At 58.4% G+C, this 27406-nt stretch overlaps 3 protein-coding genes across 10 annotated transcripts in view; all 3 read right to left on the reverse strand.

The window, feature by feature from the left end:
* Positions 1-2968: 2968 nt before the first annotated feature.
* Josd2 (Josephin domain containing 2) lies at positions 2969-7014 on the reverse strand. Of its 2 annotated transcripts, none has more exons than XM_021245830.2 (5): positions 6746-7014; positions 5922-6084; positions 4253-4378; positions 3357-3551; positions 2969-3244 (listed from the first exon to the last, which is right to left on the reverse strand). In XM_021245830.2, the coding sequence occupies exons 2-5, from the start codon at positions 6065-6067 to the stop codon at positions 3145-3147; spliced, it is 567 nt and encodes a 188-aa protein (XP_021101489.1). In that variant the 5' UTR covers positions 6068-6084; positions 6746-7014; the 3' UTR covers positions 2969-3144. The 2 variants fall into 2 exon arrangements, with proteins under 2 accessions (XP_021101489.1, XP_021101491.1); XM_021245832.2 differs by having other exon boundaries at positions 5922-6081; positions 6746-6876.
* Positions 7015-7220: 206 nt separating this feature from the next.
* On the reverse strand, positions 7221-9484 carry Aspdh (aspartate dehydrogenase domain containing). Of its 3 annotated transcripts, XM_004866812.4 has the most exons (7): positions 9182-9368; positions 8784-8928; positions 8440-8524; positions 8193-8342; positions 7891-8111; positions 7672-7826; positions 7221-7374 (listed from the first exon to the last, which is right to left on the reverse strand). In XM_004866812.4, the coding sequence occupies exons 1-7, from the start codon at positions 9234-9236 to the stop codon at positions 7331-7333; spliced, it is 855 nt and encodes a 284-aa protein (XP_004866869.2). In that variant the 5' UTR covers positions 9237-9368; the 3' UTR covers positions 7221-7330. The 3 variants fall into 3 exon arrangements, with proteins under 3 accessions (XP_004866869.2, XP_021101488.2, XP_087056802.1); XM_021245829.2 differs by having other exon boundaries at positions 7221-7826; positions 9210-9484; XM_087200676.1 differs by having other exon boundaries at positions 7221-7826.
* Positions 9485-11584: 2100 nt separating this feature from the next.
* The window catches only part of Lrrc4b (leucine rich repeat containing 4B), a 28530-nt gene continuing 12708 nt past the window's right edge, over positions 11585-27406 (reverse strand). For all 5 annotated transcript variants that reach the window (XM_004866805.3, XM_004866803.4, XM_004866802.4 and 2 more), the window contains exon 3: positions 11585-13497. In XM_004866805.3, the coding sequence (XP_004866862.2) occupies positions 11665-13497 (1833 nt within the window). In that variant the 3' untranslated portion in view covers positions 11585-11664. The remainder of the gene's footprint in view (positions 13498-27406) is intronic.

A 27406-nucleotide genomic window follows, 5' to 3' on the forward strand; every position in this document is an offset into this window, starting at 1 on the left:
CGGGATGCGGGCATGGCAGCCGGTGAGGAGGCGCCAGTGCGGGAAGATGGCCTGGCGCACGGCTGGTGCTGAGTGCCCATTCCCGTCCCTGGTTGAGAGCGCAAAGGAGCAGGGGCCGTGGGTCAGGGAGACAGGCGAGGCAGAGCTGCTGGCGTGCGGGGTGCCCAGGGGATGTGCTGAGGGCTGGGGACAGGCGGGGCACGAGGAGAGCCCCGCGGGTGAAGTGCTCGGCCCCCGGGGGCGCTCAGGGCTGTCCATTCCCTCCCGGAGAGGAGACCGGAGGCGGGCACTCAGGGGAGGCCCGTTTCATTGCCAGGAGGGAGGAGGCAGAGCCAAGAGGAGAAAGGACTCACGGTGGGAGGGACAGGAGGCAGCATTCGGACATTGTCTGTCACTTTCGGAACTTAATAGATGCCCACCTCCTTCTGGGCAGAGCCAGGAGCAGAGGCAGAGCCAGCAGAAGCACAGGAAGGGACCCATAGCAGGTGACAAGGACATGCTGTGCCCGCTGGACAGGGCGGGTGGGCGCAGGGCCCACTGTCCCGGCCTGGCACCGCCTGCCCAGAGCGGGGCAGCTGCGGCCGCTGTCCGTGTCCCCGCGTCATTCGGGCCTGGGAGGGGCTGCCTGGCCTCCCCGTCCCTGTCACCTGCTGGCCCTCTGAGCTGGCACCCGTGGCTGCTCTCCCGGTCCCCTGTCCCCAGGCTGGCCCCACCGTCTTGCTCTGAGAGGGAGGGGCCGGGTTCCTCACACCCACCAGAGCGGAGGGGAGTCAGGAAGGAAAGACAGGCAGAGGGCGACAGGTGAGGACAGAACCTGCTTCATTCAGCCACACGGCGGCTCGCGGCTCCCCTGGGAGCTGAGAGGGGTCAGAGGGGCGGATGGGACAGAGGGACACAGAAACAGAGATAGAGGGACAGCGGGGAAGTGAGAGGGAGAGAGACAAACGGGGCAGAGAGGTGCGCAGGGCCGGGGAGACAGGAAGACGCTGGGACAAACAGCACAAAGGGCCAGGAAAAGGCAGAGCAGGGCGGGAGGGAGGGAGGCGGGGACAGTGGGAGAGACGGCGGCGAGGTCGGGGGAACCCGGGGGAAAGACAGACGGGCGGCGACGGGCAGACGGCCGGAGACGGAGAACAGCGCGGGCGCGGGCGCGGGCGCGGAGAGTCAGAGAGGGAGGGCGGGCGGAAGTCGGGCGCCCCTCTCACCTGGCGCCGGCGGCGGCCGCCCCCCCCCCCCCCCCGGGCCGGGCCTGCGATTTAAGGGCAGGGCCGCCCCGCCCCGCCCCGCCCCGCCCCACGGGGCCGCCCCCTCGCGGGCTAAATCGGGCCTCAGCTGTGGCGGGACGGCGGGTCCCAGGCGCCGCGCTCCGGACCTTATTTGGCCACGGCTGGGAAGCGCCTGGGAAGCCGCCGCCGCTCAGCCCGGAATAGAAACCCTCTGCGTCCCGCCAGCTGTCTGCCACGGGACAGGCGACAGGCGACGGGCCGGGCGCTGGAGGGGAGACCGAGGTGCCAGCGAGGGTGGAGAGCAGGGCCAGGGCAGGGCGCGGGACTTGAGTCCGGCTGCTGGCGCTGTGACCCCTGCCCTTTGACCTCGGAAACCCTGACCCCTAGCCCCCTCCCTCGCTCCACCGGGCTGGGCCGGGCCCCAAGCAGGGTCCCTTCCCCTGGCCTCCCCGTGCCTCCCACTTCCCCCTGGCACCTTAGCGCTAGGCCCCGCCAGGCCCTCCACCTGCTTTCTGGGCTCCCCTCCCAGGGCAGCCCTGCCACCCTGAGCCTCTGAACCCGAGTCCTCACTTCCTCACTTCCTCCGTGTCACTGGCCTGTCCCATCCTGCGGAGCGCAGCATCTCCCCAAACCATTTTCCCACAGGCCCAGGCCCAGCCCTCCCAAAGGTCACCTCTCCCTCCTCAGCGTCCTGTCCCACCAGTGCCCCTTCCTGCCTTCACCCACTCAAGGCTGTCCCTGCCCTGGTGACCCTGCCTGCTTTGTGTCACCACCAGAATAACCGGCTCACCGTGACCCCCCCCATTCCCGTCTGCCTTATCTTTGGTGGTGCCCGGGACAGAACCAGGGCTAAGGAAGTGTCTGTTGCCCACCCAGCCCTTTCCAACGGAGGCCTCTCAACCTGCCGCAGCCACTCTGGTTCCCCTCCCTGACCCTTCATTTCCCTGTTTCCCATCACCCTGAGGGGCAGGGAGCCCTGGTGTCCTCCTGTCCCCTGCAGCCAGGGCCAGGGTGACCATGACTGCCCCAGCCCTGGGCACCCAGCAGCACAGGATGGGCCCAGAGGACCCTCCTGGGGGACGAGGGGGCCATGGGGAGACAGACGGGGCCGGGGGACCAGGGCAGGAGAGGACAGACCCCACGCAGCCACCTCCGCTCCCGGTCACCAGGGTTGAAGTGGCATCAGCACCTGTCCCCTCTGTCCCCTCTGTCTTCGGGGCTGTTCTCCAGCCTGGGGTGCTTTTCCGGGCATCCCCAGGCCGCCCTCCCCCCTCCCAGGAGGCCCAGCACCTGCAGTGAGCCAGTGAGTGCCTTACGGAGCCACCACACACCGGGCTTCGACAGCACAGATTCTGTCACACCTGGGGAGACCGGGGCCGCCAGAGCCGGGATCGGAGCTGGCCTGGTCCCAGCTCTGGGATCCCCGGACACCGGTGGCCCAGGCTCTGCCTGCTTCGCAGCTGGGAGCCAAGGAACAAAGCCTCCTCTCGTTTTTTCTTTCTCTCCTTTTGGTACTGGGGACGACACCCCAGCTCAGCCTTTGCGCCGAGCTACATCCCTAGCCCTTTTTAATTTTTTATTTTGAGACAGAATCTCACTGAGGCTTTCAATTGCCCAGACTAAGCCTGAACTCGTGAGCCTCCTGCCTCAGCCTCCCAGAGTGCTGGGAGGTCAGGTGCGCACCACTGCCAGCTTTGGCCCGGCTCATTCCCACTGAACACACAAGGCCACAGCCCGGTGGATGCAGGCGAGGCTGGAGCAAACCAGCAGATTTATTGAGGCAGCAGCGGCATGGGGCTGGGGAATGTGGGGAAGGGGCCGGGCCTCTCAGGGCCCTGGAGCACAGGCCCTCCCCTGGCACTTGAACTCAGGCTGGCCAGGATGTGGCAGGCAGCGCTGAGGCAGTCCCTGCAGGTGGTCAGTCTGTCTGCAGCCAGCAGCCCTTCTCCTCCACCTCCTTGGTCACCACCAGCAGCACCTCACACAGCCCTCGGGCCAGGGCGGCCGCCACAAAGGCCCTGGGTGGAGAAGTGGGACTGAGGCCAGCCAGGCTCCCCGTTCCCTCTGTCAGGGTGGGGCGAGGGTGCGGCTCCAGCAAGAGGTCCCTCCTGTCCCTGCTCCCCGGCTCACCTGACACCATCCTCGTCCCCAAGGGCCTCCGGCGCCCGCAGTTTGGAGTCGAGGTTGTAGTAGATGCCGTCCACCTGGCGCAGGGCCACCCAGTGCCGCCGGCGCAGTGGCAGGGACAGCAGCCCCAGCGACACGGGCGAGGGCAGGTTCAGGATCAGCCCCAGCACCTGGGGCAGGGCCAGCTGGGACAGGGGCCTGGGAGGGGATGCAAGGCCAGGCCCAGCGTCACATCCAGGCTGGCATGGGCCATGGTAGCTCTGGAGCTGCTGTTTCCCTCCACCCTTGCATTTGCCTGTGCACCTGACCCCACCCACCAGCAGTCTGTCCACCCAGCAGCTTCCTCCTCACCTATGCCCCTCAGATCCCCACTCCATTCGTCACACCCCACCCAGCCATCCACACTGCCGTCAACACCCAACCAGCACCCACCAACCTTCCACCTCCTGTTCCCCACCATCACCCCTCGCCGACACAGCCAGCCCTCTACCCTGCAGCCCATCCACCCTCGCCAACTCCTCATCCATGCTGCCCATTCACCATCGTCCGTCACCTACCTGTCCGGTTAGCGGTCCCCTAGGAGACATCCACTGCCTACCATCTATCCTGTAGTCACGCGACACCGATCCATTCATACCCCCAGCACCAACACAGCGGAGCTCCTAGTCACCCTCCTCTTTGGTGCCAGTGATTGCCATTCCGCCCATTGCCCACAGACTCACCAGGAGCCTCACGGGGGGGGGGCCCTGCTGGGACCCACCTCCCCCCACCATTGTGCCACCCCCTGTGGGCCACACAGCCCTTCCCACCTCCCCTGGCCCTGAGCTGACTGCTGTGGCCTTGCCCCTGCCTCCCGGGTGGGCCCAGTGCAGGCCCCAGATGCCAGCCCCAGGTCCTACCTCCTGCGGTCCCACCATACAGCGGCCAGGCCCAGCCCCTGCAGGGCCGCCATGATCACGTTGACGTCATAGTTGCCGGTACCCAGGAGGCTGCGGTGGGGGTTCAGCCGGGAGTCGGGGGCCAGCCTGGTAGAAGGGTGACAAGAGCCTGCGCTGGGACCTCGGAGAGGCCTCACCGCTTCCACACAGTGGGTTGTTCCCTCTGTGTCCCACATAGCTCCTTGGCACTCCAGTCCTGTCCCCCGACCCCGCCTGTCCACGGTCTTCCCCAGAGGCAGTCCCTTCCACTGTCCATCTTGGATGCACCTCTAAGGGGAGTCTCCTGACCTCCAGGCTGGGCTTAGGGTCCTCTCTGGGCTCCCCAGTGAGCTGAGCCACCTCAGCGATGACAATGTCCACATCACCTTTTGGGTGTGTAGCACTGGGGACTGGACCAAGGTGCCAAGTGCTCTACCACAGACCCACACTACCAGGCTTGTGTGTCTTATTTTCAGACAGGTTCTTGCTAAGCTGCCCAGGCTGGCCTTGAACTTGTGCTCCTCCTGCCTCAGCCGCTCTAGTTGCTGGGATTACAGGCGTTTTGTTACCTCGCCTGGCATCACTGTTTTCAAACCGTTTGCTCTCGCTGGAGCTGACACTGCCCATCCCCAGCCCACAGCTCCCCCAGGGGCCCATGTCCCTGGGACAGAGCCTCCAACTGGCATTCTCTGTCTCCTCTGTGGCCTCGGCTTTGGCCCTTCCCAGCCACCTGTCCCCAACCACCCCCTGCATTCCTGCATCCCAGCCTTCCCTCTGGCTCTCTGGGCCCACCCTGCAGCCACAGTCTCTCTGGGCCTCCTGCTCCTGCTAGGAACAACTGGATCTTTGTTCTTGGCCTGGGCCCTGGGAGGGCAGGCAGGGGGAGGGGAAAGCTTGAGCCTTATTCTCTGTGTCTATTCCCCTTGCCTCCTCCCTCCGGCAGGGCTCCTGTCCGACTCAGCTCTGGCCCCAGCATGGGCTTGGCATGAGACTCGATCGATCCTTATTTTGAATGAGAGGAGATGAATAAATTCTACAAATAATCAGCCTGAGGATTATTAGGGAGCTGCAGGAGGCTGGGGGCATGAGAGGATGTAGGAATCTCTCTGGGGATTTGGGGGCACTGGCTGGAGGGGAAAGTATAGAGGTGAGAAGAGTGGGTGGGAAGTTCAGGCAGCAGATGGCCAGACAGAGAGGAGAGGCTGAGGGATAGGGATTATAGAGAAGTGCTGTTTGAAGTCTTGAGGAACATCCAGGCTGCCAAGGAAGGAAGCCATGCCAGGCGGAAGAACAACCGGTACAAAGGCCCGGAGGCCTCAGAGCAGGGCTCATGCTGGGACTGCAGAGAAGTCTGGTTGGAGTGGAGCAGTGAGGGATAAAGCTGCAGGGCCTGGCACCAAACAACAGCACAAGGGCCTTGGGTACCAGGCTGAGGGGCTCAGGACTTTCCCAAGGGGCATTAGGGAGCCATGGAGTGCTGTGAGCAGGTGATAGCTATAGTTAGGGTTAAGCACCATCTCCATGTGTGGCCCCAGGCTGCAGCTGAGGTGGGTGCAGGAGTATGCTCCGGCCCTGGCCTCACTGTGAGCCCTATCTGGGATGTGTGGCCCCGCTGAGCTCTTCTCCAGGGGTCAGGGCGGGTGACAGTCACCTCTTGCAGATCTCATCGGCAGCCTCCTGGCTAAAGAGCTGCTGCTGCAGAACGTTGTTGAGGGCGTGGACGGCACACAGCTCCAGGCGCTGCCGCTCGTGGTACACGGAGGGTGGGCTCGGCCGTGCTCCTGGGGCCTGGGACATGCTGCCCTCGGCTCCTGCTGGGGGTTGGGAAGGGGAGAAAGCTCAGGCCCTCAGGATCTGGAGGCCCACAGTGTGAGGTCCAATCTCCCAGGAGGCCCTGGGCTCCAACATGAAGATGTGGGCTGGGAGCAGCCTGAGGACACTGGGCCCCTGACCCTGCTCCTGGGCTGGCTCTGGGCAGCACAAGGCACCTCCATCCCCTATTCCTAGAAAAAAAGGTCTCTTTTGCTCACCTGGCAACAGAGAAACCCCTCCTGTTTTTAAGTAAAAGGGTGCCTATCACTGTCACCTAGCAACAGAGGACCCTCCCTTCCCAGCACTGGGTTGCTAGGACCACTAATTTCCTAGCAACAGAGGACAACTCCCCCCCTCTCAAACTCTGGGTAATAAAGTCCCTCCTCTGATTACCTAGCAATAGAGAATGCCTCCTCTCCTGTCTCTAGGCAACAGGGTCTCTTTGGTCGCCTAGAAACAGAAGACTCCCCTTCCCCTGTCATTAAACAACTATCCTCTTGTCACCTGGCAACAGGGTACCCTCCCCAGTCACTAAGCAACATTTATCTCCTCTTCCTATCACCTGGCAACCAGGCCTGCTCCCCGGACACCAAGTGCTAGAGCCCTATTTCCGCCCCGTACCCCAACCATGGCGCTCGCCCTTTGCCTGGCAACGTCCCTCACCCCGCCTGCCACTCCGCTCCCCCGAGCCGGGGCCTCCAGCATCCCCCCGGGCGGCGGCTCTGGACTCCGAGTGCCGGGCGGGAAACACCGCGCTGACTGGGCAGGCACAACGGACTACAGGTCCCGGCGACCCCCGGGCTCCGAACCACTACTCCCGACGGCCACCGCAGGGCTCTTACGCTCCCCGCAACAGTCCAGGCCCCCTGACCCGGAAGTGCGCTGTCGCCGCTAAAACATGCAGGACTACAACTTTCGCCAGTCCCTACTGCAAACCCCGGAAATGAGTCTCGGAAATCCGACCCCGCAGACCGCCACACCCACTGCTGCCCAGAGGGTTCTGGGAAGTGTAGTCAGTAAGCTCTCGCGATAGCTTCCGGGAGTCGTGTGTGTTTTCCCCCCACTGCGATGGCGTCAAGTGCTGTGCATGACGCTGCGTGACATCACAGAGAACTAAGGAACCACAGAGCCCACATGGTCTGGGAGAACAGCCTCTGAGCTTTACTGAGAACGGAGGCCGCTCTTGAAAAATGAGCCCTGGACAAGAGTGAGCAGCGGTGGGATGTCCTCTCAGGGGGAGGAAGCGTCTCAGCAGAGATGGATCCCTGGCCTGGAGGGCAGCTCGCAGCAGCCTGCGGGGGAGAGACCGGAATGAAAGACGTAGACCGAGGGAAGAGAGTGATGGGAGTAAGGGCCAGACCAACGAAGGTGGAAGGGGACCCAGAGAGTGACCTAGACCTCGAGAGAAGGGACGTGGACAGAGACGGACACAGATTCAGATGGTGGAGTGCGAAGGTTCAGGAGATGAGGAATAAAGGTCAGCGGAGAGGGAATCGAGCTTGGAACCAGAGATTGAGACCCAAGCTCCGCAGAGCACAAGAGCCCTGGGCCCAGGGAAGGGACCTGGGCCAGGGGAGGAAGGGCCGCACCCAGGAGGCTGCGCCAGAAGGCAGCAACAGTGGCGGAGCCGGTGACAGCGCCTGGCTCCGCTGGGTTCTCCCGGTGGGTGTGCACAGCGAAATTCCGGCCCGTGGGCCCCGGGGGTCCTCTCAGCTCCACGTCCACCACGTGCATGTCCGCGAGGCTGCGGGGAGCAGGGCATGAGGGGCTGGCCTGACTCAGCCCGACCCCCGCCCGGCTCTGCTCACCTGAGATCCGCCACAAGCACCCCGATCACGTTGTCAAAGCCTAGGCTGGGGGCAGCCAGGGCAGCAGCTGCCATGGTGTTGGAGTTTCGGGGAGCAAAGGGGCAGAGCCCACGGACAGGGCCTTCGTAGAGCACAGTGCGAGGCCCAGTGCTGTGAGTGGTAGCTAGGGGTCCCTCTAGCCGGAAGCCATCTGGGTGTGTGGCCATGGTGACTCGAAGGCTCTGAAAGCAAGAGGGGTTGGTCAGGGGGACTGGGGCCTTTGCAGGCCCTGTCTGGTCTGGGGGAGCTCAACAGGTTCTCACCTGGAGGCCTCCGGCTGCATCCAATCTCGAGATGTCCTCAGTCCCCCACAGTGCTCCTCGAGCCACAAACATGGCATGGCCCCAGTGGTGGGAGGCGGCAAGGAGCTGCTGCTGTGTGGTCTGGTCAGCCAGGGCTGATGGGGACCCCACCTGGGGAGCGTGAAGGTAGGGAAGGTCGGGGATAGACTGCTTCATAGGGTGGAACAAGAGCAAGACAACGGGTGGGTGATGGGTTGAGGGGGCTCACCAGGAGGTTGGCATGGCGCAGGATGTGTGCCCCAGATTCCTGGATTATTTGGGGATGGGCCACTTCTACCACCAGATCAGGGTGCCTGGGAGAGGGGGAGATGGGGGAGGGCTTGGGAGGGGCGATTAGGCCTCCCCTCCCCCCGGCTCCCCCAGAGTGTGGGAGCCCTGTCATCCCACACCCTGGCCTGGGACAGGAAGGGCTGTGTGGCTCTCCCCATTCCACATCTGGGTGGAACGAGGCTGGGAGAGGGTCAGGGATTTGCCTGACAGCACACAGCAGCTCAGGGAGGCCAGAAACAGAACTCCAGGAAGCCCGGCTCACAGGGTTTGGCGGCCACTGACCTTTCCCCAAGGGCAGTGAGGCTGTGGAGCTGCAGGGACGGGGGCACGCTCCCTGCCATGCGGCCTGGGTCTCGGTTCCAGACAAATACAAGTTCAAGGCCCAGTTCAGATCCCTGAGCCAGAAGGCGGGAGACGAGGGACTGTCCTGGGGCCGGGAAAGGAGAGGGCTCTAGAACCAGAGGGGATTGGGGACCCAGAGAGAGGGAGACAGGGTGGGCGGGGGCAGAAGGGGACACAGATCCAGAGAGGGGAACAGGGACTCAGAGGGAGGGGCGGGCCAGTGTGAGGTGGCCGATGTCCGGGTAGGTGACAGGGACGCTGAAAGGCTCTGTGCAGAGCTGGGCTTCTGGGGCTTGGGGCAGGGGTCTGCAGGAGGCCCACGAAGGCAAGGAACTCACCCAGGCGGCCATAGCCCACCACCCCCACCTTCCGCCGGACCCCAGCAGGGGCCATGCCCTTGGGTCTTGTGTTCTGCGGCTGGGCCTCCCTGCCTGCTCAGTGCCCCACGCAGGCTGCGTAGCTGCTGCTCTTTGGACATTTGACCCTTGGCCCTGCCTGAACCTCCCTGGTGCCCCCAGTGGCCAGAGATGGGCAGTGGGTCTGCAGAGGGCGCCCCTGGGCAGGGCATGGTGACTTGGGACTTGGGCGGCCCTGCGTGGCATCTGCCTTCCCTGCTCTTCCTTCCTCTGCAGCCCACACCGCTCCACTCCTTCCTGCTGATGTGGAAAATTCCCTCTGCAGTCCCCCGCCTCTTTTCTGGCTGGCCAAGTTGTCATGGAAACTGTATCTTGCTTGGTGTGAGAGAGCTGGTGACAGGGCCTGGGCCTCAGCCTGTCCCCTTGTTCCCAGGTGCCCAGTGCCTTCTCCTCTCCCGTTTTCTTCAGGTGGCCAAGAGAGGAGGAGGCCTCGGCCTGGTCCTGCCCCTGTGTCTCCCTGAGGCAGCTGTGCCCCGCCCTCAGTGGGTTCAAGCCCTGGCTCCATGGAGGGGTTGCTCTCTGCACCCCTCAGCCTCAGCCAGAGCCCCCTCCTTCCAGTCTGCGATCGTCCTTCAGTTCACCTTGATTCCATTCTTCACCCCTGCAGCCACAATGCCACTGGTGCCCTCATCCGGTACCCTCGCTCTCCCGCCACGTTCCAGCCCCGAAGAGACACTGCGCAGCCCGGGGAGTCCCTAAGTACCCCAGGAGGAGCCGGGCCGCCGCACTGGCAGGTCTGGCACGGAGATGGCGGAGCTGCGGCGCCCAGCTCCCTGCCCCCGCCGCCACCTGGTACCGTCGCAGTGTTGCCATGGCAACCGGGATCCGCGCGCGGCCCGGGCCGAGAGGAAGAATGAAAGATGGGGCGGGCGAGGACGCGAGTCCCATGGCGGGCGGCGGAGAGGGGACAGACAGACCGGTAGATAGGGCCCGGACCCACGGCTGTGGTGTGGCGGGTGGTGCGGTGCCGAGCACCGATAAAGAAGGAATTCTGAGAGGCCCGGTGGGGGGAGATAAGGCGCGGGGGTGAAGAAACAGCCGGGGATGGAGGGCACCCGGGGCGGGGCGGCCCTGAGACCAGGCCCCAACGCCCCCGACCCCGGGCCTGCTCCCCCTGCTGGCTCCCCAGGGCTCTGTCCCACCCTCCCCTCCGCCGCCTCTTCCTTCCGGAGAAGCTCCCAGGGATCTGCATGGGACGGACGCTGCGGCCTGGGCCCCGCCAGGGGTTGGAGTGTCACCCGGAAAGCTCTGGAAGCCCCGACCTCCGCACCCCACACGTGGCCTGCAGTGGTAGCCGGTGTCTGCAGGCGGCTCGAGGCCACAGAGGCTGCACCGGAGGTGGCGGCTCCTCACCCACGTGACAGTGGCCCTCGGGAGGGGAGGCTGGACACAGACGCTCACAGAGAGGCGACCTGCAGACACGGGGACACTGCCCAAGGACGGACCCTTCCCCTTGAGCTTCCGAGGGTGCGGCCTTGTGTCACCTTGATCTCGGACCTGCCGTCTCGGGACGGTGACAGTACACTTCTGGCACTCTAAGCCTCCGGGACTGGTACTTTGGCGCCCTCGGGCCCCTCTGGGTTGTGTAGGATGGGGTGTGTGTGTGAAAGACAGATCCCGGAACGGACCTCAAAAGGGCCACCTTGGACTTGAGCAGGAGGGAAGAGTGAGCACCGCGGGACCCCATCCTCTGGGGTGAAAGAGGCTGGGCCTCGCGGCGAAGGGGGAGGGGTCTAAAGCCGGTGGGCGGGGCCTCTGAGGCTTTGGCCTTTTGGCTTCCACCCCCTCATTCTGTCCCCACCCCATCCACTTAGTTTTCTATCTCCTCTCCGGTTTCACGCTCCCTCCCAAAAATTCTTTTAAAACTTTTTCATGTTTTTTTTTAAAGTAATTACAGAGCAGGTAGTCATTGACGCAAACCTCCCTTCAGTATCAAAAGAGTCTGTGGGGTAGGGGATCCGGGCTCGGGGGTCGCCGGCACCCCAGCCGCGGGCCAGGGCGGGAGCAGCGCACTCGGCGCTGGGAACAGCCGGGGTCGGGGAGCTCCGGCCACGGCGCGCGTGTCTGTCTCTTGGGTTTCCAGGGTGGAGGGCTTGGGAGGGAGGGACAGGCGTCAAACTGCAAAAAATGAACCGTTAAAGGAGGGCTGTTGGGTGTGAGGGGAAAGGGCACCCCTCAAAAAAGCTCCTCTCTCCCTGGAAGGCGGCGGGCGGGTAGCCAGGGGGTCGGGGCGTCGGGAGGGCGCATGGGAGGCGGGGACGCGGCCGCTGCTCCCAGGTCCCGTGTCCCCCCCACCCGGACCCCCGGGCGCGCGCGTGGGGGGGGCGGGGCCACGAGGCGCCGCCTGGAGCCCGTTCTGTCCCCGCGGGCCCCCTGCCCGCGCCCTGCGCCTGCGTGCCCGGGGCTCAGATCTGCGTCTCTTGCACGTTCTCCTTGGAGCCGCTCTTGAAGAGCAGAGGTTCGTGGATGGAGTTGAGGCCGGCCGGGCCTTTGCCCCCGCAGCCCCCGCCGCCCGCCGCGCCGCCGTAGTGCGCCTTGAAGGCGGCCGTCACGTAGTGGTGGTGGTTGAGGTGGTCGCGCTCCAGAGCCGGCAGCGCCAGGTGGCTGTCGCCGCCCACGCCCGCGCCCCCGGCCACGGCGGCGGCGGCCACGGACACGGCCGAGGCGGCGGGCAGCTCGTCCTCCACGTTGATGATCTCCACGGTGCGCGTGGGCCCGTGATGCTTGTGCATCTGGTGCTGCTTGCGCAGCTTGTAGAAGGCCACGAGCATCACCGCTGCCATGAATGTGATGGCCACGAAGCAGCCGATGATGATCTTGGTGGTCTTCATCACGTCGTCCAGGTCCTTGAGGGCGTTCTCCGTCACGTCCGTGATGGGCACCGTGAACGCCTTCTCCGTGGGCCGCGAGGAGCGCGGCGCAGGCGCCGTGGTGGACGACGAGGCCGGGCCCAAGGCGTCCCCGGGCCGCGCCCCGCCCCAGGCGCCGTCAGTCGTGGGCCCCGGGGGCTCCTTCTCCGTCCCGCGGGGCTGCAGCGCCTCCTCCCCCGGCTGCGTCTCCAGCGTCTCCACCGTCACCGTGGTGAAGTAGGTGTAGCCGCCGCTGCCCCCTGTGACGCCGCCAGCGCCGCCCCCCGGGGCTCCGCCGCCCCCGGCCGCCACGGGGTCCACGGCGGAGACGTTGAGGGTGGCGGAGGCCGTGGTGTTGCCGGCCGAGTTCGTCACCATGCACGTGTACTGGCCGGTGTCCTGCACGGTGACGTTGGTGAAGTTGAGCGTGCCATCGTGCAGCACGGAGATGCGCACGCGGTAGGAGCCGTGCGTCATGAGCGTGCCGTTGGGCGTCAGCCAGTTCACCGAGGTCATGGAGGTGCCCGTGCGGCACTTGAGCTCGGCCGCCATCCCCTCGGTGACGTTGAGGTCCGTGGGCGGCTCCACGATGACGGGCGCGTAGCAGGTGAAGTGCGACTGGTCCAGCTCGCCGATGTAGCGACCCTTGAGCCCCGCGGGCGCGTGGCAGCGTGCGCAGCAGGTGGTGTTGCTGGGCACCGTCTCCTTGAGCCACCAGCTCAGCCAGAGCACGTCGCAGTTGCAGTGCCAGGGATTGTGGTTGAGGTGCACGCGCTCGAGGCGGTGCAGGGGCGTGAACAGGTCGTGGGGCAGCGACATCAGGTTGTTGTGGGACAGGTTGAGCTCCTCCAGCGACTTGAGGTCGTCGAAGGCGTTGCGCTCGATGGTGGCCACCTGGGCGTGCATGAGCCACAGCTTCCGCAGGCTGGTGAGGCCCTGGAAGGAGCCGGGGCGGATCAGGTCCAGCCGGTTGCCCGACAGCTCCAGCTCCTCCAGGCGCACCAGGGCCGTCAGGTTGGGGATGTCCTTGAGGTTGCACATGCCCAGGTTGAGGTAGCGCAGGTTGACCAGCCCCTCGAAGGCCGCCTCGGAGATGTACTCCAGCCGCTTGAGCTCACCCAGGTCGAGGCGGCGCAGCGAGGGCACGCGGTTGAAGGCGTAGGAGGGGATGCTCTCGATGGGGTTGTTGCGCAGCCAGAGCTCCCGCAGCTTGGACAGGTACTCGAAGGCCTGCGTGGGCACCGTGGTCAGCCGGTTGTCGAAGAGCTCCAGCGTGTTCAGGCTGGGCAGCCCGTTGAAGGCGCCCACCTCGATCTTCCGCACCAGGTTCTTGCTCAGCTGCAGGATCTCCAGGTGGCGCAGGTGCTTGAACGTGTCCGTGCGGATCACCTGCGGCGGGGGACACGGGTCAGTAAGGCCGGCAGGAACGGTGGCCAGGGTGTGAGGCAGGGATGGCAGGAGTATGGGATGGAGCAGCTACTGTGCAAACTGTCTGATAGCTGCCTACAGAGTTAATACGTGAGTGGCCACCTTGAATGGGTGCCTGTAATCCCAGTATCTGGGAGGCTGAGGCAGGAGGATTTAAGGCCAGCTTGGACTGTATAGGGAGACCTTATCTCAAAAAAGAAGCAAAGCAAAACAGAAAAACCCCACTGAACTAACCAAAAACTAGAGCTGCCACTCCCTGGCCATCACACTCCCGGGTATGTCCTCAGGTGTAACAGGACAGCTGACGTGGGTGTTCACAGAGGTCCTGTTCATTAAGCCTAGAGGGCAGCCACCCAAATGCCCACTGCTGGGGAACACACACATGCCTGCGGGAAGGGAGGCTGCTGGCTGCTGCCCTGGGGGACCCCAGGGAGCCCCTGTGGGGAGGAGGGGTGGATTGGGGAGCTGGAGATCGGGATGCTGTGTAGTGTCCTGGTGGTTACGTGGGTGAATGTAGCTGTCAAAACTCGCCAACTATGTGCTTAAAATGGGGACATTTTATATGTAAATTATACCTATTTTTAAAAAAAGAACAAAGAATAGTAAAACCAGCAGCTAACATCCATTAACCCTTATTTGGTGCCAGATACTATTCTAAATGCTTTTCAAGTAATAACTCATTTAATCCTCCTAACTGCCCTGTAAAACCCTGTGCCGTTACAAACCTGTATTCAATACCTGCGTTCTCAAAATTTGTCAACCCTAAAAATCAGAGTTTTCATAATGTTGACAGCAAATTCCATCTGTAGCAATACTTGACCAGAACTCATGTGAGGTAATTTAAAGCTTTTATCTCTCCCAGTCATGTGACCATTGAAATACTTCACTCTAGAAATATTTCCACATTTGATCAGGGATAGTATAACCCCTAGGTGTTACAATACATGTGCTGCTGGGCTGGGGACGTAGCTCAGTGGCATAGTGCCTGCCTGGCAAGTGCAAAGTCCTAAGTTCAATCCCCAGTACCAAAAAAAAAAAGCTGTATCTTAGAAGAGGCCTACGGATGAGCAGATAAAGAAAATATGGTATTTATATACAATGGAGTACTATTCTGTCATAAAGGATGAGTTTGAGTCATTTATAGGTAAATGGACACATTTTGAGACCTAATGCTAAGGGAAATAAATCAGACACAAGGTTAAATATTACATGATTTCTCTTATAGGAGGAACCCAGACTATAAATAATTTAAAGAGCAAAATAAAAGATGAAGTAGGGAGGGAGAACTTTTGCAGATGGGAAGAGGGAGAGGGGAGAGGAAAGCCAAATAAAAAGGACTAAGAAGCAATGTGTATATGTGTCAGTTCCCCATGGTGAATGTATTATGTATTGCAAACATGTACTAATAAAAAATAAAAATGGGTGCTCCTGTTATTACCTTTCTAAGCAGAGTGCCAAAGCCCATTGGCCCAGGTGCAGTGACTCACCCGGGTCCCACAGAAGGAGCCAGATTTGGGATCAACACAGGCCCTTGGTACCGGAGTCTGGGCTCTTAGCCCCTGATCTTGGCTGCCACCTTTAGGGGACCACGGAAGGGGCAGTGCCGGCCAGGCCGAGGGGCAGGGTCTCAGACTCCTTCCTCCTCGCGCGGGACACTGAGCCCAAGAGGCTACACAGCCATGGGGCACCTGGTTGAAGCCTTGCTAACGACATGTGGATGCCCGTGTGTAATATTAAGGGGGAAATGGAAAACTCCAGAGAGCATCCTGTATAATCATGATTTCATAAAACTAAAAATTAGTTATCTGCCTATACTGTGCCAAAAATAAATAAATAAAATAAAAAAGCCTGGGAGGAAATCCTCCAAGCTGTTCTTAGCATGAACTCCAGCTGTTGGGGATTACGGACAGTTTTTTCTTTTGTTACTTTTATAATAATAAGCAGGAATAGAAAAAACCCAAAAAATGTTGAATCACAAAACCATATACCTGAGTCAGCCAGCCTAAGAACAGTAACATTTCTGGCCCAGTCGTGGCCACAGAATAATAACGACAGGCACCGATGCTGCTTGATTAGAAACTCCACGTGAAACATGAGTACAGCTCTGCATTTTCCCAGGTTCATATTTTTTTTTCTTTTTCTTTTTCTTTTGGTACAGGGATGAACTCAGGACCTTGCACTTTCGAGGCAGGTGCGGGCACCACTAAGCTAAATCCCCAGCCCCCCAGGTCCATATTTTTAAAAACCCAAACAGGTGAAATCAATTTTTTTTTTGGTACTGGGGATTGAACTCGGGTCCTTGCGCTTGCACAGCAGGTGGTGAAACCACTGAGCTAAATCCTTGGCCCTTCAATTTTTATTATTATTATTATGTGTGTGTGTGTGTGTGTGTGTGTGTGTGTGTGTGTGTGTGTGTAATCGGGGATTGAACTCAGGACCTTGCGCTTGCCAGGGAGGTGCTGGTGTCACTGAGCTAAACCTCGGGCCCAATTTTTGTTATTTTTTTAAAAAATTGATGCATAGGGGCTGGGGATTTAGCTCAGTGGTTCCGGTGCCTGTCTCACAAGAGCAAGGTCTTGAGTTTGAGTCCCAGTACCAAAAAAAAGAAAAATTGCTGCATAATGGAGCCAGTCTGAATAATGTATTTATTTAGCCCAGTAGCTCCAAGATACTATTCTTTCACCACGTAAGCAAGATGAAAGCTCAGGAATTTCGCACTTCTTCACACCGAGGTTTCAGCGTGCTTTACGCCCACATGCAGCCTCTTCCGGACATGCACAGTTCATGCACACGGGCTAGATGGGCAGGATTCTCTGCTCTCCGCTGGGCCCACATTGAGGCGACACTGACAGTGAGACCCACTAAGAAGATGCTGTCCCCTCCCTCTGTCCCTCAGCACCTGGCTTGGCCTTCCCTTCCTCTCCACATGCCTCCTGTCCCCTGTTCTAGCAGGTTGCTCACACAGCAAACCTCCTGCCCCTGGGCCTTTGCACCTGCGTTCCCTTTTCCGCTTCTGGGACTGCCTTTCCTACTTCTTTTTTGGGTCAGCTTCCCTCTCCCTCCCACATCCAGCTGCAGGGTTACCTGCAGGAGGAGGTCTGTCTACCCCATCTTCCCACCTCGGTCCTGTCAGGGACCCCCACTCTGGGCGCCCCTTTCAGAATCGGAATCATCCCTCTTGGGCTCCTTCTCCTCCCCTCCTCCTCAGTGCTGGGCGTGAACCCTCGAACGCGAAGCACAGCCCTAGCCCAGCCCCGGGGGCCCTTCTCCACCACGACTGGGGCCCATCTTCTGGTTTCCCCAGGACATCTAACTCGGAAGCCCCCACAAAAGCCCCCTTGTGTTGCGGTTTCTACCCGGGGTGTCCCCGCAAAGCCTCCTGCAAAGCCTCCTGTGCTGCGAGGGGACCTTTGGAAGGCGACTGGACCCTGGGTGGCAGGAAGGGCCTGGGTGGAAGGGCGACTGCTCCCCAGCTCCGCCCTTCTGTCTGCTTCCTGGCTTCAATGATGGGAGCAGCCTCTCCTCCCCCGGGTCCCTCTGCCGCTGTCCTGCCTCGGAGCCAGCTAATTGTGGACCAAAAATCTGAGCCAGAAGAAACCGCTCTTCCTTTGAGTTGCAGTATCAGGTGGGAAAGTGACTAGGACGCCTTGAGGACTCAGGGAGAAAGCAGAAGTGGTTGGGTTCTTAAAGCTTGGACAGTTCAGGTTGCCACGAGCATGGAGGGTGAAGTGGACAGAGGAGCTGGGAGGTGCAGAGGGCAGGAGATGGAGGACCAAGGTGGTCACCTGCACCCGTCAGCCCGACTGACTGGCCACCGGCTCCTCAGGGCTTTCTCCTCGCTGGTGCAACTCCTTTGCACTCATTTTAGGAAAAAATTATAAGAAAAGAAAACCCAGCCAGGATACTTGTATTTTTGCCTTTTTGGCACTGGGGATAGAACCCAAGGCCTTTACACTGAGCTATATCCTAGCCCTTTTTATTTTACAGTGGACCCTTGAGTTATGACCAGCCTAACATACGAACAACTTGGGTTATGACTGGAATTTTAGTTTTAACTTATGACCAAGGTCATGAGTTACAAGTCGAATGCTGGCTGCTTGTGCTTCCAGATGGTCTCAGATGCAGATTTAACCCTTAAAGAGTTCTGGAAGGAACATGACACCATCGTTTCCTGTGTGGGGTTATTGGAGACGTCCTGGGCCAGTGTCTAAGGACTCTGAGATCTGCCTATACACAGCAGAGAGACTTTGAAGGCTATGTAGAAGAGCCTGAGCCTTCAACTGACCAACTTGAGTGACAGCCAGCCCTTGTGAACTAATTGAGCTCATAAGTCAAGGGTCCACTGTATTTTATTATGTTTTTGAGACAGGATCTCACCAAGTTGCCCAGGTTGGGCTCAGACTGGCAATCCTCCTGTCTCAGCCTCCCTGAGTGCATGATACATTTACTCAGAGTTAACCTATGCTATTTGGTATATATCCTTCCAACCTTTTTCTAATGCACATAATTTTCATTATCTTTAAATTAAAAAAAAAATTTTTTTTTTCAGGGATTGAACTTGGGACCTTGTGCTTTTGAGGCAGACAGTGGAACCACTGAGCTAAATCCCCGGCCACAAAATTTTGATAATATACTCTCTTGGGTCCTGTATTTCCTATTATATTATATTGTGTACATTTTCCAATCTCATGAAATATGCTTAGAACCACAATTTGGCAGCATGGAATTCTGGCCCAGGGCTGTGCTGCTTTGGGACATTGAGTTGGGAGTGACAGAGTAATCTTTTATTTTTTGTTTGGGTTTTTTTTTTTTTTGAGACAAGGTCTCACTATGTAGCCCAGGCTGGCCTCAGTCTCATAGCAATCCTCCTGCCTCAGCCTCCTCAGTGCTGGGATCACAGGTGTGAAGTGCTATGCCCAGCTAGAACCCCTCTAGCCCTTTTATCATTGCCCTGGAAATGCTGGTGCTGACAGCAGGTGCCCAGTTGCTGATTCTATTAACAACAACAACAGACAACAGGAGCTTCCATTCAGGGCTGATCTCTAGGGGAAGAATAAGGAGCAGAGCCTGGACTGGAAGTTGAAAACCAACAAACTGCTGGTCCAGGTGCCAGCAAGCACTCCCTGGAAGCGCTGCTTGCTGGGTCTTGGTGACAGGTGGATGTCCCCAGCACTGTGCCTGATTCCCCTCCTTCCTCCCTCCTGGGTCCCAGGCTCAGCACCTCTCCAACCACCTCCCACCCAAAGCTGGGCTGCAACCTCTCCATGGGGCCATCAGCAGTACTCTGTGGGTCTCCCATCCCTCACCTCCCTGCCCCTCCCTGTCCCCTTGTCCTGGCCCACACAGGCTCATCCTCTCCCCAGCCCTGCCCAGCCCCCATCTGGCCTCTGGTCTCCCCCTTAGCCCCAGAGCTGACCCTGCCTCTGCCTCCTCCAGACCCTCCCAGTGCCCTGGGGAAATTGAGCCTGTGCTCCTGGAAGCCCTGCTGGCTGGCACCTGCCTGCCTCTGCCTTCCCTCTTAGGGCCAGTCTGTGGTCCACATCACCACGTTAATGGGGCTGACAACCACCATTCACATTTGTCCCATCTCCGGGCTGCCCCTTTCCTTCCTGGCATCTTCCCTCCAGATCAGCTGTGAGTTCAGACCTCAGCCTCCTGCAGCTTTGTCACCTTCCTAAAGTGTGACTGGCCCTTTGGAGCCTGCCGGGCTGCCTTCTCCTTCACACCAGCCACAGTAGGGAGATACATGGTCCCCTGCACTGCCACTGTCAAGACTGGGGCAGGTGTGGTGGTGCAGGCCTGTAAATCCCAGCACTCTGGGAGGCTGAGGCAGGAGCAACCCCAGCCTGGGCAACTTAGTGAGTCAGCAAGACCCTGTCTTGAAGAAGAGGAAGAAGAAGAAGAAGAAGAAGAAGAAGAAGAAGAAGAAGAAGAAGAAGAAGAAGAAGAAGAAGAAGAAGAAGAAAAGAAAAAGGGGGGAGTGGTGAAGACCCTGAGTTCAATCCTCAGTACTGCAAACAAACAAACAAATAACATGCATTTATTTTTTTTTTTAACATGCATCTCTTTTGATTAGTGTTTGCTATCATTTTTACTTTTATCATTTGCTCTCATGTTTTAGTTAATGTTTTTGGATTTTGTTTTTAATTTCTTCTGAAATCTCTGCCTTTTAATTGGAACTTTAACCCATTTACATTTATTATAATTACTAATATATTTGGAATTATTCTGCCTTTTTTTTTTTTTTTTGGTACCGGGGATTGAACTCAGGTCGATCTTGCATTTGCAGGGCTTCTGGGGCAGGCAGCAGAACCACTGAACTAAATCCCCAGCCCCTCCAATTATTGTTTTGTGCTTTTTTTATCCTTATTTTTGTAGCTTCTTCTTTCTCCTTTCCTTCATCTTTTGTATGGATTAAATTTCTTCTAATTCCATTTCCCCTCTCTAATGTTTTAGGGTTTATGTTTCCTCTTGTTTTAGTGGTTGGCTTTAAAATTTAACACATACACCTAAAGACCAAAACTAGTGGATTTCTCCCTTCTCTTCCCAAGCAATATAAGGTCGTTCCTATATTGGGGCAATTTAGTGACTTGCAAGACCCTGTCTCAAAAGAAAAATACAAAGCCCTGGGTTCAATCTCCAGTACTGGGGTGGGTGGGGAGGATAAAAAGCCATCCTACCCAGGTTCTCATAAGGGAAAGGTAGAAGCACTGTTTGTAAGGTGGGTACGGCTCCATGTGTGGCTCTCCAGCCTGTCACATGGGGTCATCAGCCACACCCTGGCCCTGCTCCGTGTTTGTTTACATCTGAGCAATCCGAGGTTTGAGAAGTAAAGTTACTTTCTCAGTCCTGCTGCTCCAGAGTGGCAGCTCAGTGCTCAGAGCCTGCTTCTGCCTAGTCTGGACACTGGGGTCCCCATGTTTGCTACCCTAGGCCCAGAGGGCTGGGCTGCCTGCGAGGTCTCCTGTGCTTGGTGCTGCAGAGCCTGAGCGTCCACCATTCCCATGTGCTCAGGGGAGTCTGTCTGTCTGTGGTTGTACTGGGGTTTGAACCCAGGGCCTTTGCACTGTGTTACATCTGCAATCTTTAAACATTTTTTATTTTGAAACAGGATCTCTCTGAGTTGCCCATGCTGGGCTAAAACTTGGAATCCTTCTGTCTCAGCCTCTCAGAGTGCTGGGATGACAGGCATGCATTTTGAGAGTTGCTGTGCTCAGGTGTCACGCTGGGACAGGAGGTTCAGCCCTGGCTCTGAAGCAGCAGTGAGCAGGCTGGGATGGGGCCGCACTGGCTGCAGCCGGAAACACCCTAGGCCTGGGTGGGGGTCAGGGCGGTCACATGGCCATGGCCAGGCGGGTGGGAATGGGGTCTGGGAGCAGATTAGCCCTGTCCCCTCCTGACACAGATGTTGACATTCTGTGAGTGGCAGAAGTAGGCTGGGGCCTCAGGTGACAGCCAGGCAGCTCCCTGCCTGCAAGTCCCAGGGCCCAGCTCCGAGCCAGGGCACAGGACACAGACAGGGACACAGGGCTCCTTCTTTGCGCTTTTTTGAGACAAAGTCTCGCTATGTAGTCCAGGCTGGTTTGGAACTCGAGGCAATCCTCCTGCCTCAGCCTTCCTCCTGAGTGCTGGAATCACAGGCATACACCATCCTGGCCCAGGGAGTATGGCCACCTCCTTGGGCTCTCTTCCCTCTCTTTTATTCTGCGACTTGGCCTCTTTGGGGAACTCTCAGTCTTGATTGGTAACCGTTACCAGAAATGAAAATATCCCACTGTGTTCTATTGGGGCTTTTAAGAAAATAAACTGTTAAGAAATCTTTATTAAAAATTTAACTGTGGTAGGAAAATGATGAAGTGAATTGCTCATCTCAACACTATTGAGATAAATTGTTTCTATACATTTTGAATGTAATGAACTGATGACAAAAGTCTAGTAAGCATACTGAGGGTTTTTTTGCCTTAATATTTTACATTCAAAATTTAAAAACATGGTTATTTTTCGCACCCACAGTTTTTATGATGACTTCTCATATTTCTTCCTCGACCTGAGGGACTTGTGCCTCCCTCTTCAACAGGGACATCCCTCATGGCCGGGATATGACTGGCACGGGTGCCCGAGTTGTGCACTGAGCCACTCAGGCCTCCTCTGGCCTTCCTGCCTCGTCTCCTTCCTCCCACACATCAGCCCCTGTCCTGGGTAAGGGTCTGGCTGGATGGACATCTGGTCCCGGGCGGAGGTCTCTGTCCGAGGCATTTGCTCGTTTTTTCTGCACCCCAAACTCCAGGGCAGGGTCTGTGTTTGCCCTGCTTCCTGGGCTGAGTGGTGTAGGGTACACAGTAGGTGCGCAATAAATGAGCCTGTCTGAGCTGGGTGGGGCAGATGGACTAGCGGAGGGCTGTCCGCAAGTGCAGGGTGGAGGGAGGGACTCCTGGGTCCCAGTGTGGGAGGATGGAGCCCCGGGCAACTGCGGCTCCCAAGTATGGAGGGCGCAAAGGCGCAGGCGCAGTGGGTGCAGCCCGCGGGATGGCGCAGCCCTGGGAGGCGTAGGACCGCGCACGCCCAGCAGAGGGCGCTCTGCAGATGGGGCGCTGGGAGCGTGGAGTCAGGCGCTGGGGTGTGGGAGGGGGCAGACGACAAGGGTGTCCCCTATGAGGGGAGTTTGTCAGGCTGAAGACAGGGTTGCCTGTGTGGGCTGCGTTATGGTATCAGAGCCCTGCTCTCCTGGGCCTCAGTTTCTCATCTGTAAAGTGGGCAGAACAGAGCCAGGTGTGATGGTGCCCATGCCTGTGATGCCAGCACTCTGGGAGGCTGAGGCAGGCGGATGGCACGATAGAGCCCAACCTGGACAACTCAGCGACTCAGTGAGAGCCTGTCTCAAAATAAAAAATGAAATAAAAGGCTGGGATGTAGCTCAGTGCAGACTGAGGGTTGAATCCCCAGCACTGAAAAAAGACAGAGGGAGATCAGGACGTGCGCCAGGCTGTCTGACGCGGGCTTTGCTGACCGCCCACCCCCACCCTCCTGGTGGGGATCTTGGGAAGGGTTTTCCTTTCGGTGGGGGAACCCGGGTCTGGGCCCGCTCCGACCTCAGCCTGCTCCACGGAGTGGGGTGACACTATGACCAGCTGGCGCGGGGCCACGGGGGCAGCGGAGGGAGCTCGTTGTGAGCGCCCCACCCACCGTCTCCCCGCCTGCACACACTCACGTGGGTGCCCTCGCAGCCTGGTGGGGCGACATCCCTCCCGGTCACCCAGGGCCAACCTGACGCCCAGGCAGTATCAACAGTGTGCCAGGTCGACTCGGCCAGGAAGTGCAGATGTCAAATGTCAGCTGTCTCCCATGATCGAAAAAATACGGGTGAATGGGGCATGGCGCACACCTGTGATCCCAATACTTGGGAGGCTGAGGCAGGAAGATCAAAGTGAGTTCGAGGCCAGCCTGGGATACACAATGAGATCCTGTGTCAACAAACAAACCAACAACCCAGGGACACTAAGGCAGGAGGAGGGAGGCAGCGGGTGGGAGAGCAGGCACGTGTGTCCTGGGGACCTCTGCTGAGTCACAGGACTGAAGTTGGTAGAGGCAGACACGCCCCGTAGCCTCGGAGTTTGGGGTGTGTGACCCTTTCCCAAGTGGCTCTCAGGTAGAAGGTCACTGTGCCTCGGACCTCTGGCCCACAGCATCCAGGTCCCTCCCCTCATCCACTGGATACAGGGGCAAGACTTCTGCTGAGTCTCATCAGGTGCAAAATGATTCTACATCCCATACTTGGGAAGTGGATAGATAAACCCTGGCAGCCTCCTACGAAGGAACAGTACATGGCAGCGAAAAAGGAAAAGAGATGCTGCACGCTTATGTGTGTCATAAGCGATGCCTTCACTGGGGAGAAAGAGGTGGCTGAAGGGCACGGGGGACTTCTGGGGGTCTTTATGTTCCTTCTTGGTCTGAGTGGAATTTTCTTTTCAGTGCTGGAGGTTGAATCCAGGGCCTTTGTGCTAAGCTACCTCTTCAGCCCTTTTTAAAGTTTTCATTTTTTCGTTTTGAGACAGGGTCTCACTAAGTTCCCCAGGCTGGCCTTGACTTTGGTATCCTCCTGCCTCAGCCTCCCAGAGTGCTGGGATGATAGACATGCACCACCCTACCTGACTTGGAATCTACAAGGCTATTGTCTCTGTGGTGATCTTTTGGGCTTGACTTTGGTGTCTCGTGTGCCTTTCTGAATGTGTTATACATCATGATGACAAAGCGAAGAACAAACTCACAAGCGTCAGGGTCTCATTTGACACGTGTGGGAACAAGCCTGGGTGACCGGGGTGCCCGGGGCTCCTGACAGGGGGCAGGAAACAGGACGGGAGTGAGAGGCTACAGTGAGTCACTGAGGGCCGGTGGCAGGCGTGGGCGGCAAAGGGCCGCTCCTCCCCTCAGCCCGACAGTTTGCAGGCAGCAGGGGCTGCCCCGGCCACCCCCGCTGTCCCCCGACCAGGGCGAGGCCCTGCTCTCCTGCCCAGTCTTCTGGGGAAGGGGTCTAAGTGGGCTGTACTGAGCCATCGCCTGGCGGAAAACACAGAGGCACTTCCGGGAAACCACAAAGGCACTTCCGGCAGGCAGCCCTGGCTTGGTCCTGCAGCCTGGCACTCTGCCCAGGGGTCAGAGGCCTGGACAAGTCACCTGGAGCACCCGGCCTCCTTGTAGGGGACAGCAGCCGGCAGCCCACAGCCTGGCTTCTTTCTCCTTCTCCAGGGGCCAGTGAACAAATCCCAAGGGAGACTCTTTTTCCTTCAGCTCGTATAACATTTTGTACTTACTATGTTTTAAATTTCCTGATTATAAAAAGTATTAAAGATCCTGTCTCACAGAAGAAAATGTGGAGGATAAAGAAAACATTAAAAAAAATTAGCAGGTTGGGTGTGGTGGTGTTCATCTGTAATCCTAGCACTCAGAAGGCGGAGGCAGGAGGATCGCCATGAGTTCGAGGCCAGCCTGGGCTACGTAGTGAGTTTAAGGCCAGCCTGATCTACATAGTGCGACCCTGTCCAAAAGAAAAAGAAAACGAAAAAGGAAGTGTGGGGGAAGCTGAGAATCTAGACGGCATGAAGGCCTTGAATTCAATCCCAGCACTAAGAAGAGGATGAGGCGGAGAAGGGGAGGAGAGGGGAAAGAAGTTAAAATCCCCCAAATGCTACTGCAAAGAGAAGGGCACTGGTAGCATTCTTGGATGCTCCCTGGTCTTTTAAAGATTACTACCTTTTCAAAATAAGTTGGGGACAGACTCCTTGGAGGTCAGCGTTACCTCCCCCTGCGCCTCTCCCTCCCCGCCCTCCCGAGGGGCGAGGCGCGCTCACCCCCAGCCCCCCGGGTCCCAGGAGGGGCGGGCGGCCCTGCCTCGCGGCCAAACCGCACTTCCGTGACATCCGACCCCGCGCGGCCGCTAAAAGCCCCGGTGGGCAGAAGGCACTTGGTTAAATTAAGTGCGTGCGGATCCGGTGGCCAGCAATTCCCCGGGGCCGAGCCGGCTCTGCGGAGGGGCAGCAGCCACGGCCGCAGGAGAACCGCGGGACCGACAGCGAGCGCGCTCCACACCGCTCCGCTGGCGCGAGCGAAAATCCACGCGCACAAAGAAGGGACCACAGCGTGCAAGGGAGGAGGCGGGGCCGGGGCTGCGGGCGGAGCTTGCTCCGCACCCTGGAGGAGACTGAGGACGGCCCTGCCCACCTTGGCGCCCCCGACCTGACCGGCCTTGGGCAGGCGCCAGGCCTCGGAAGGCGCCAGGTGCAGAGCTCCAGGATGGCAGGGCCCCACCTGTGGGCACTGAACCCAGGGTCTTTGCACTGAGCTACACCCTGGCCCTTTTTTATTTTTTATTTTGAGGCGGCATCTCACTAAGTCACTAAGCTGCCCAGGCTGAACTCAAGTTGGTGATCCTCCTGCCTCAGCCTTCCAGAGTGCTGGGGTTACAGGTGTGAGCCACTGTGGCAGGCTCATCAATGATTTTTTTGAGAAGTCCTCCGGCTTTGACTCCCAAGACCGTGCCCCCCTCCAGAGTGACAAATGTCTCCTCCTCACTGTGGGGACCCCTGCCGCCCCTGCCGTTTACCCAGGGTGGACAACAACAGCTCAGACACTGAGCCATCTTAGAGCCTGACTCCCGCCCTTGCTGCCCACACTGTCCAGGCTGGGGCTGTGGGCACAGGGGAGGAGACCCCTGAGCTGCAGGGCCCCCAAGGCAGGCGGTCGGGATCCCACCCACAGGCCTTTCCCTAGCGGCATCCTGAGCCCCTACTGTGTTCTGCAGACACAGCCGGGAATAGTTTGAAGCCCCTATCCCATGAGGTGGGTGACAAGAGGTCACCAGGCTGTGCCCTCCAGCGTTGCTTCTGTCCACGCAAAACCTGGACAGCCAGATGTGGTGGTGTGCGCCTAAAATCCAAGCACTCTGCAAGGCTGGCACAGGAGGAGGATTACCAGTTTGACCCCAACCTGGGTAACTTAGCAATTTAGCGAAATCTTGTCTTGGGCGGGGGGGGGGGGGCTGGGGCTGGGGATGTAGTTCAGTGCAAAGGTCCTGGGTTCAATCCCTACTACCAAAAACAACAACCAACACCGCCTTGAACAGTAATGGGACTAATTGTTCTTTTCTGGTGTCACTTTTATGGCTGCATAGTATTTCCATGCACGGATGTCCTGTCTTTAGGAAGAGACAAGTTAAACGACAGAATGCCCATACCCGGGTGTACTATGCAGGCACACAAACGACACTAGAGAATAACTGATGCTGGGGAGAAAGGTGTTCACAGTTATGCTACTAAGTGCCCACAGTTCGGGACCAGTATAAAAAAAGCTGATTCCATTTGTCCTTAAAAAAAGAAAAGCAAATAAGCTGGGTGTGCTTGCATATACCTGTACTCAGGAGGCCGAGGCAGGAGGGTTGCTGACAGTTCAAGGCCAGCCTGTCTCAAAAAAAGCAAACAGTCCCGCTGCTAGCCTGGGCCCAGGGTGGGTGTGCATGGATCACCTGTGGCTGGGGACCTATGGCTGGGTTTTGTCTTTGTGTTTGCTTTTTTCCTTTGGTACCAGGGATCGAACTCAGGACCATGCACTTTCGAGGCAGGCAGTGGCACCACTGAGCTAAATCCCTGGCCCAGTCTCTGTGTTTGTACTCAGGTGTAGTTTCTAGTGTTTCTAAATTAATTTGTATTCATTTGTAATAAATAATTTAAAATGTATTTACATAAATGCAGGAAAGAGCCAGAGCATTAAAACAAAATGTATGTAGGCAGTCATTGTTTATGTCTAGGTGCTGGGACTGGAGTGAGGTTTTTTTAGTTGTTTTTTTTTTTCATTTTTGCATTTGGACAATTAGAAAGTATTACTTTTTTTTTTTTTTTTTTTTTAGTTTTTTCGAGACAAGATCTTGCTAGGTAGTTCAGGATGGCCTTGAACTCACTATGAAGCCCAGGCCGGCCTCAAACTTGTGGTGATCCTCCTGCCTCAGCCTCCCGAGTGCTGGGACTACGGGTTCAGAGTGTTGGGCTAGTGTTCAGGTCTCCTGTTTTCTCATTCTTTCAGGATGCCCACTTTGGTGGATGCTTTATGACGCGTGTGACACACAGGTGCAGTAGCCCAGCGTGTGACTTAGCAGTGAACCGTGTCCACGAGTGCACTCTGCTGGTGCGTGTGGCCCTGGAGAGAGTCGTGCAGGCCGGTCCTCCCAGGTCCCCATCCAGAACCAGGCTCAGCACGGAGCCACTTGGGTAAACGCAGGGACCGTGCAGGACGGGATGGGGCAGGTGGGCATGGGGTCCTCAGGGGCAGCAGCTGGAGATGTGGCCACAAGGACAGGGACAGAGGAGGTGGCTGGGGGGCGCGG

Source organism: Heterocephalus glaber, unplaced genomic scaffold (assembly GCF_053883595.1).
Source record: "Heterocephalus glaber isolate CG9 unplaced genomic scaffold, H.glaber_assembly_v1.0 deba00001744, whole genome shotgun sequence".
Classification (NCBI taxonomy): Eukaryota; Metazoa; Chordata; class Mammalia; order Rodentia; family Bathyergidae; genus Heterocephalus; species Heterocephalus glaber.

What these genes read in the sequence shown, in the direction of transcription:
- Josd2 (XM_021245830.2), bottom strand. Translation starts at nt 6,067, where the DNA reads ATGTCCCAGGCCCCAGGAGCACGGCCGAGCCCACCCTCCGTGTACCAC. An exon ending in GCCGATGAGATCTGCAAGAG is followed by an intron (nt 4,379 to 5,921) that starts GTGACTGTCACC and finishes CCCTTCTACCAG; the next exon opens with GCTGGCCCCCGACTCCCGGC. An exon ending in GGGGACGAGGATGGTGTCAG is followed by an intron (nt 3,245 to 3,356) that starts GTGAGCCGGGGA and finishes TTCTCCACCCAG; the next exon opens with GGCCTTTGTGGCGGCCGCCC.
- Aspdh (XM_021245829.2), bottom strand. Translation starts at nt 9,411, where the DNA reads ATGCCCTGCCCAGGGGCGCCCTCTGCAGACCCACTGCCCATCTCTGGC. An exon ending in TGCGCCATGCCAACCTCCTG is followed by an intron (nt 8,343 to 8,439) that starts GTGAGCCCCCTC and finishes CACGCTCCCCAG; the next exon opens with GTGGGGTCCCCATCAGCCCT. An exon ending in ATGCAGCCGGAGGCCTCCAG is followed by an intron (nt 8,112 to 8,192) that starts GTGAGAACCTGT and finishes TCTTGCTTTCAG; the next exon opens with AGCCTTCGAGTCACCATGGC.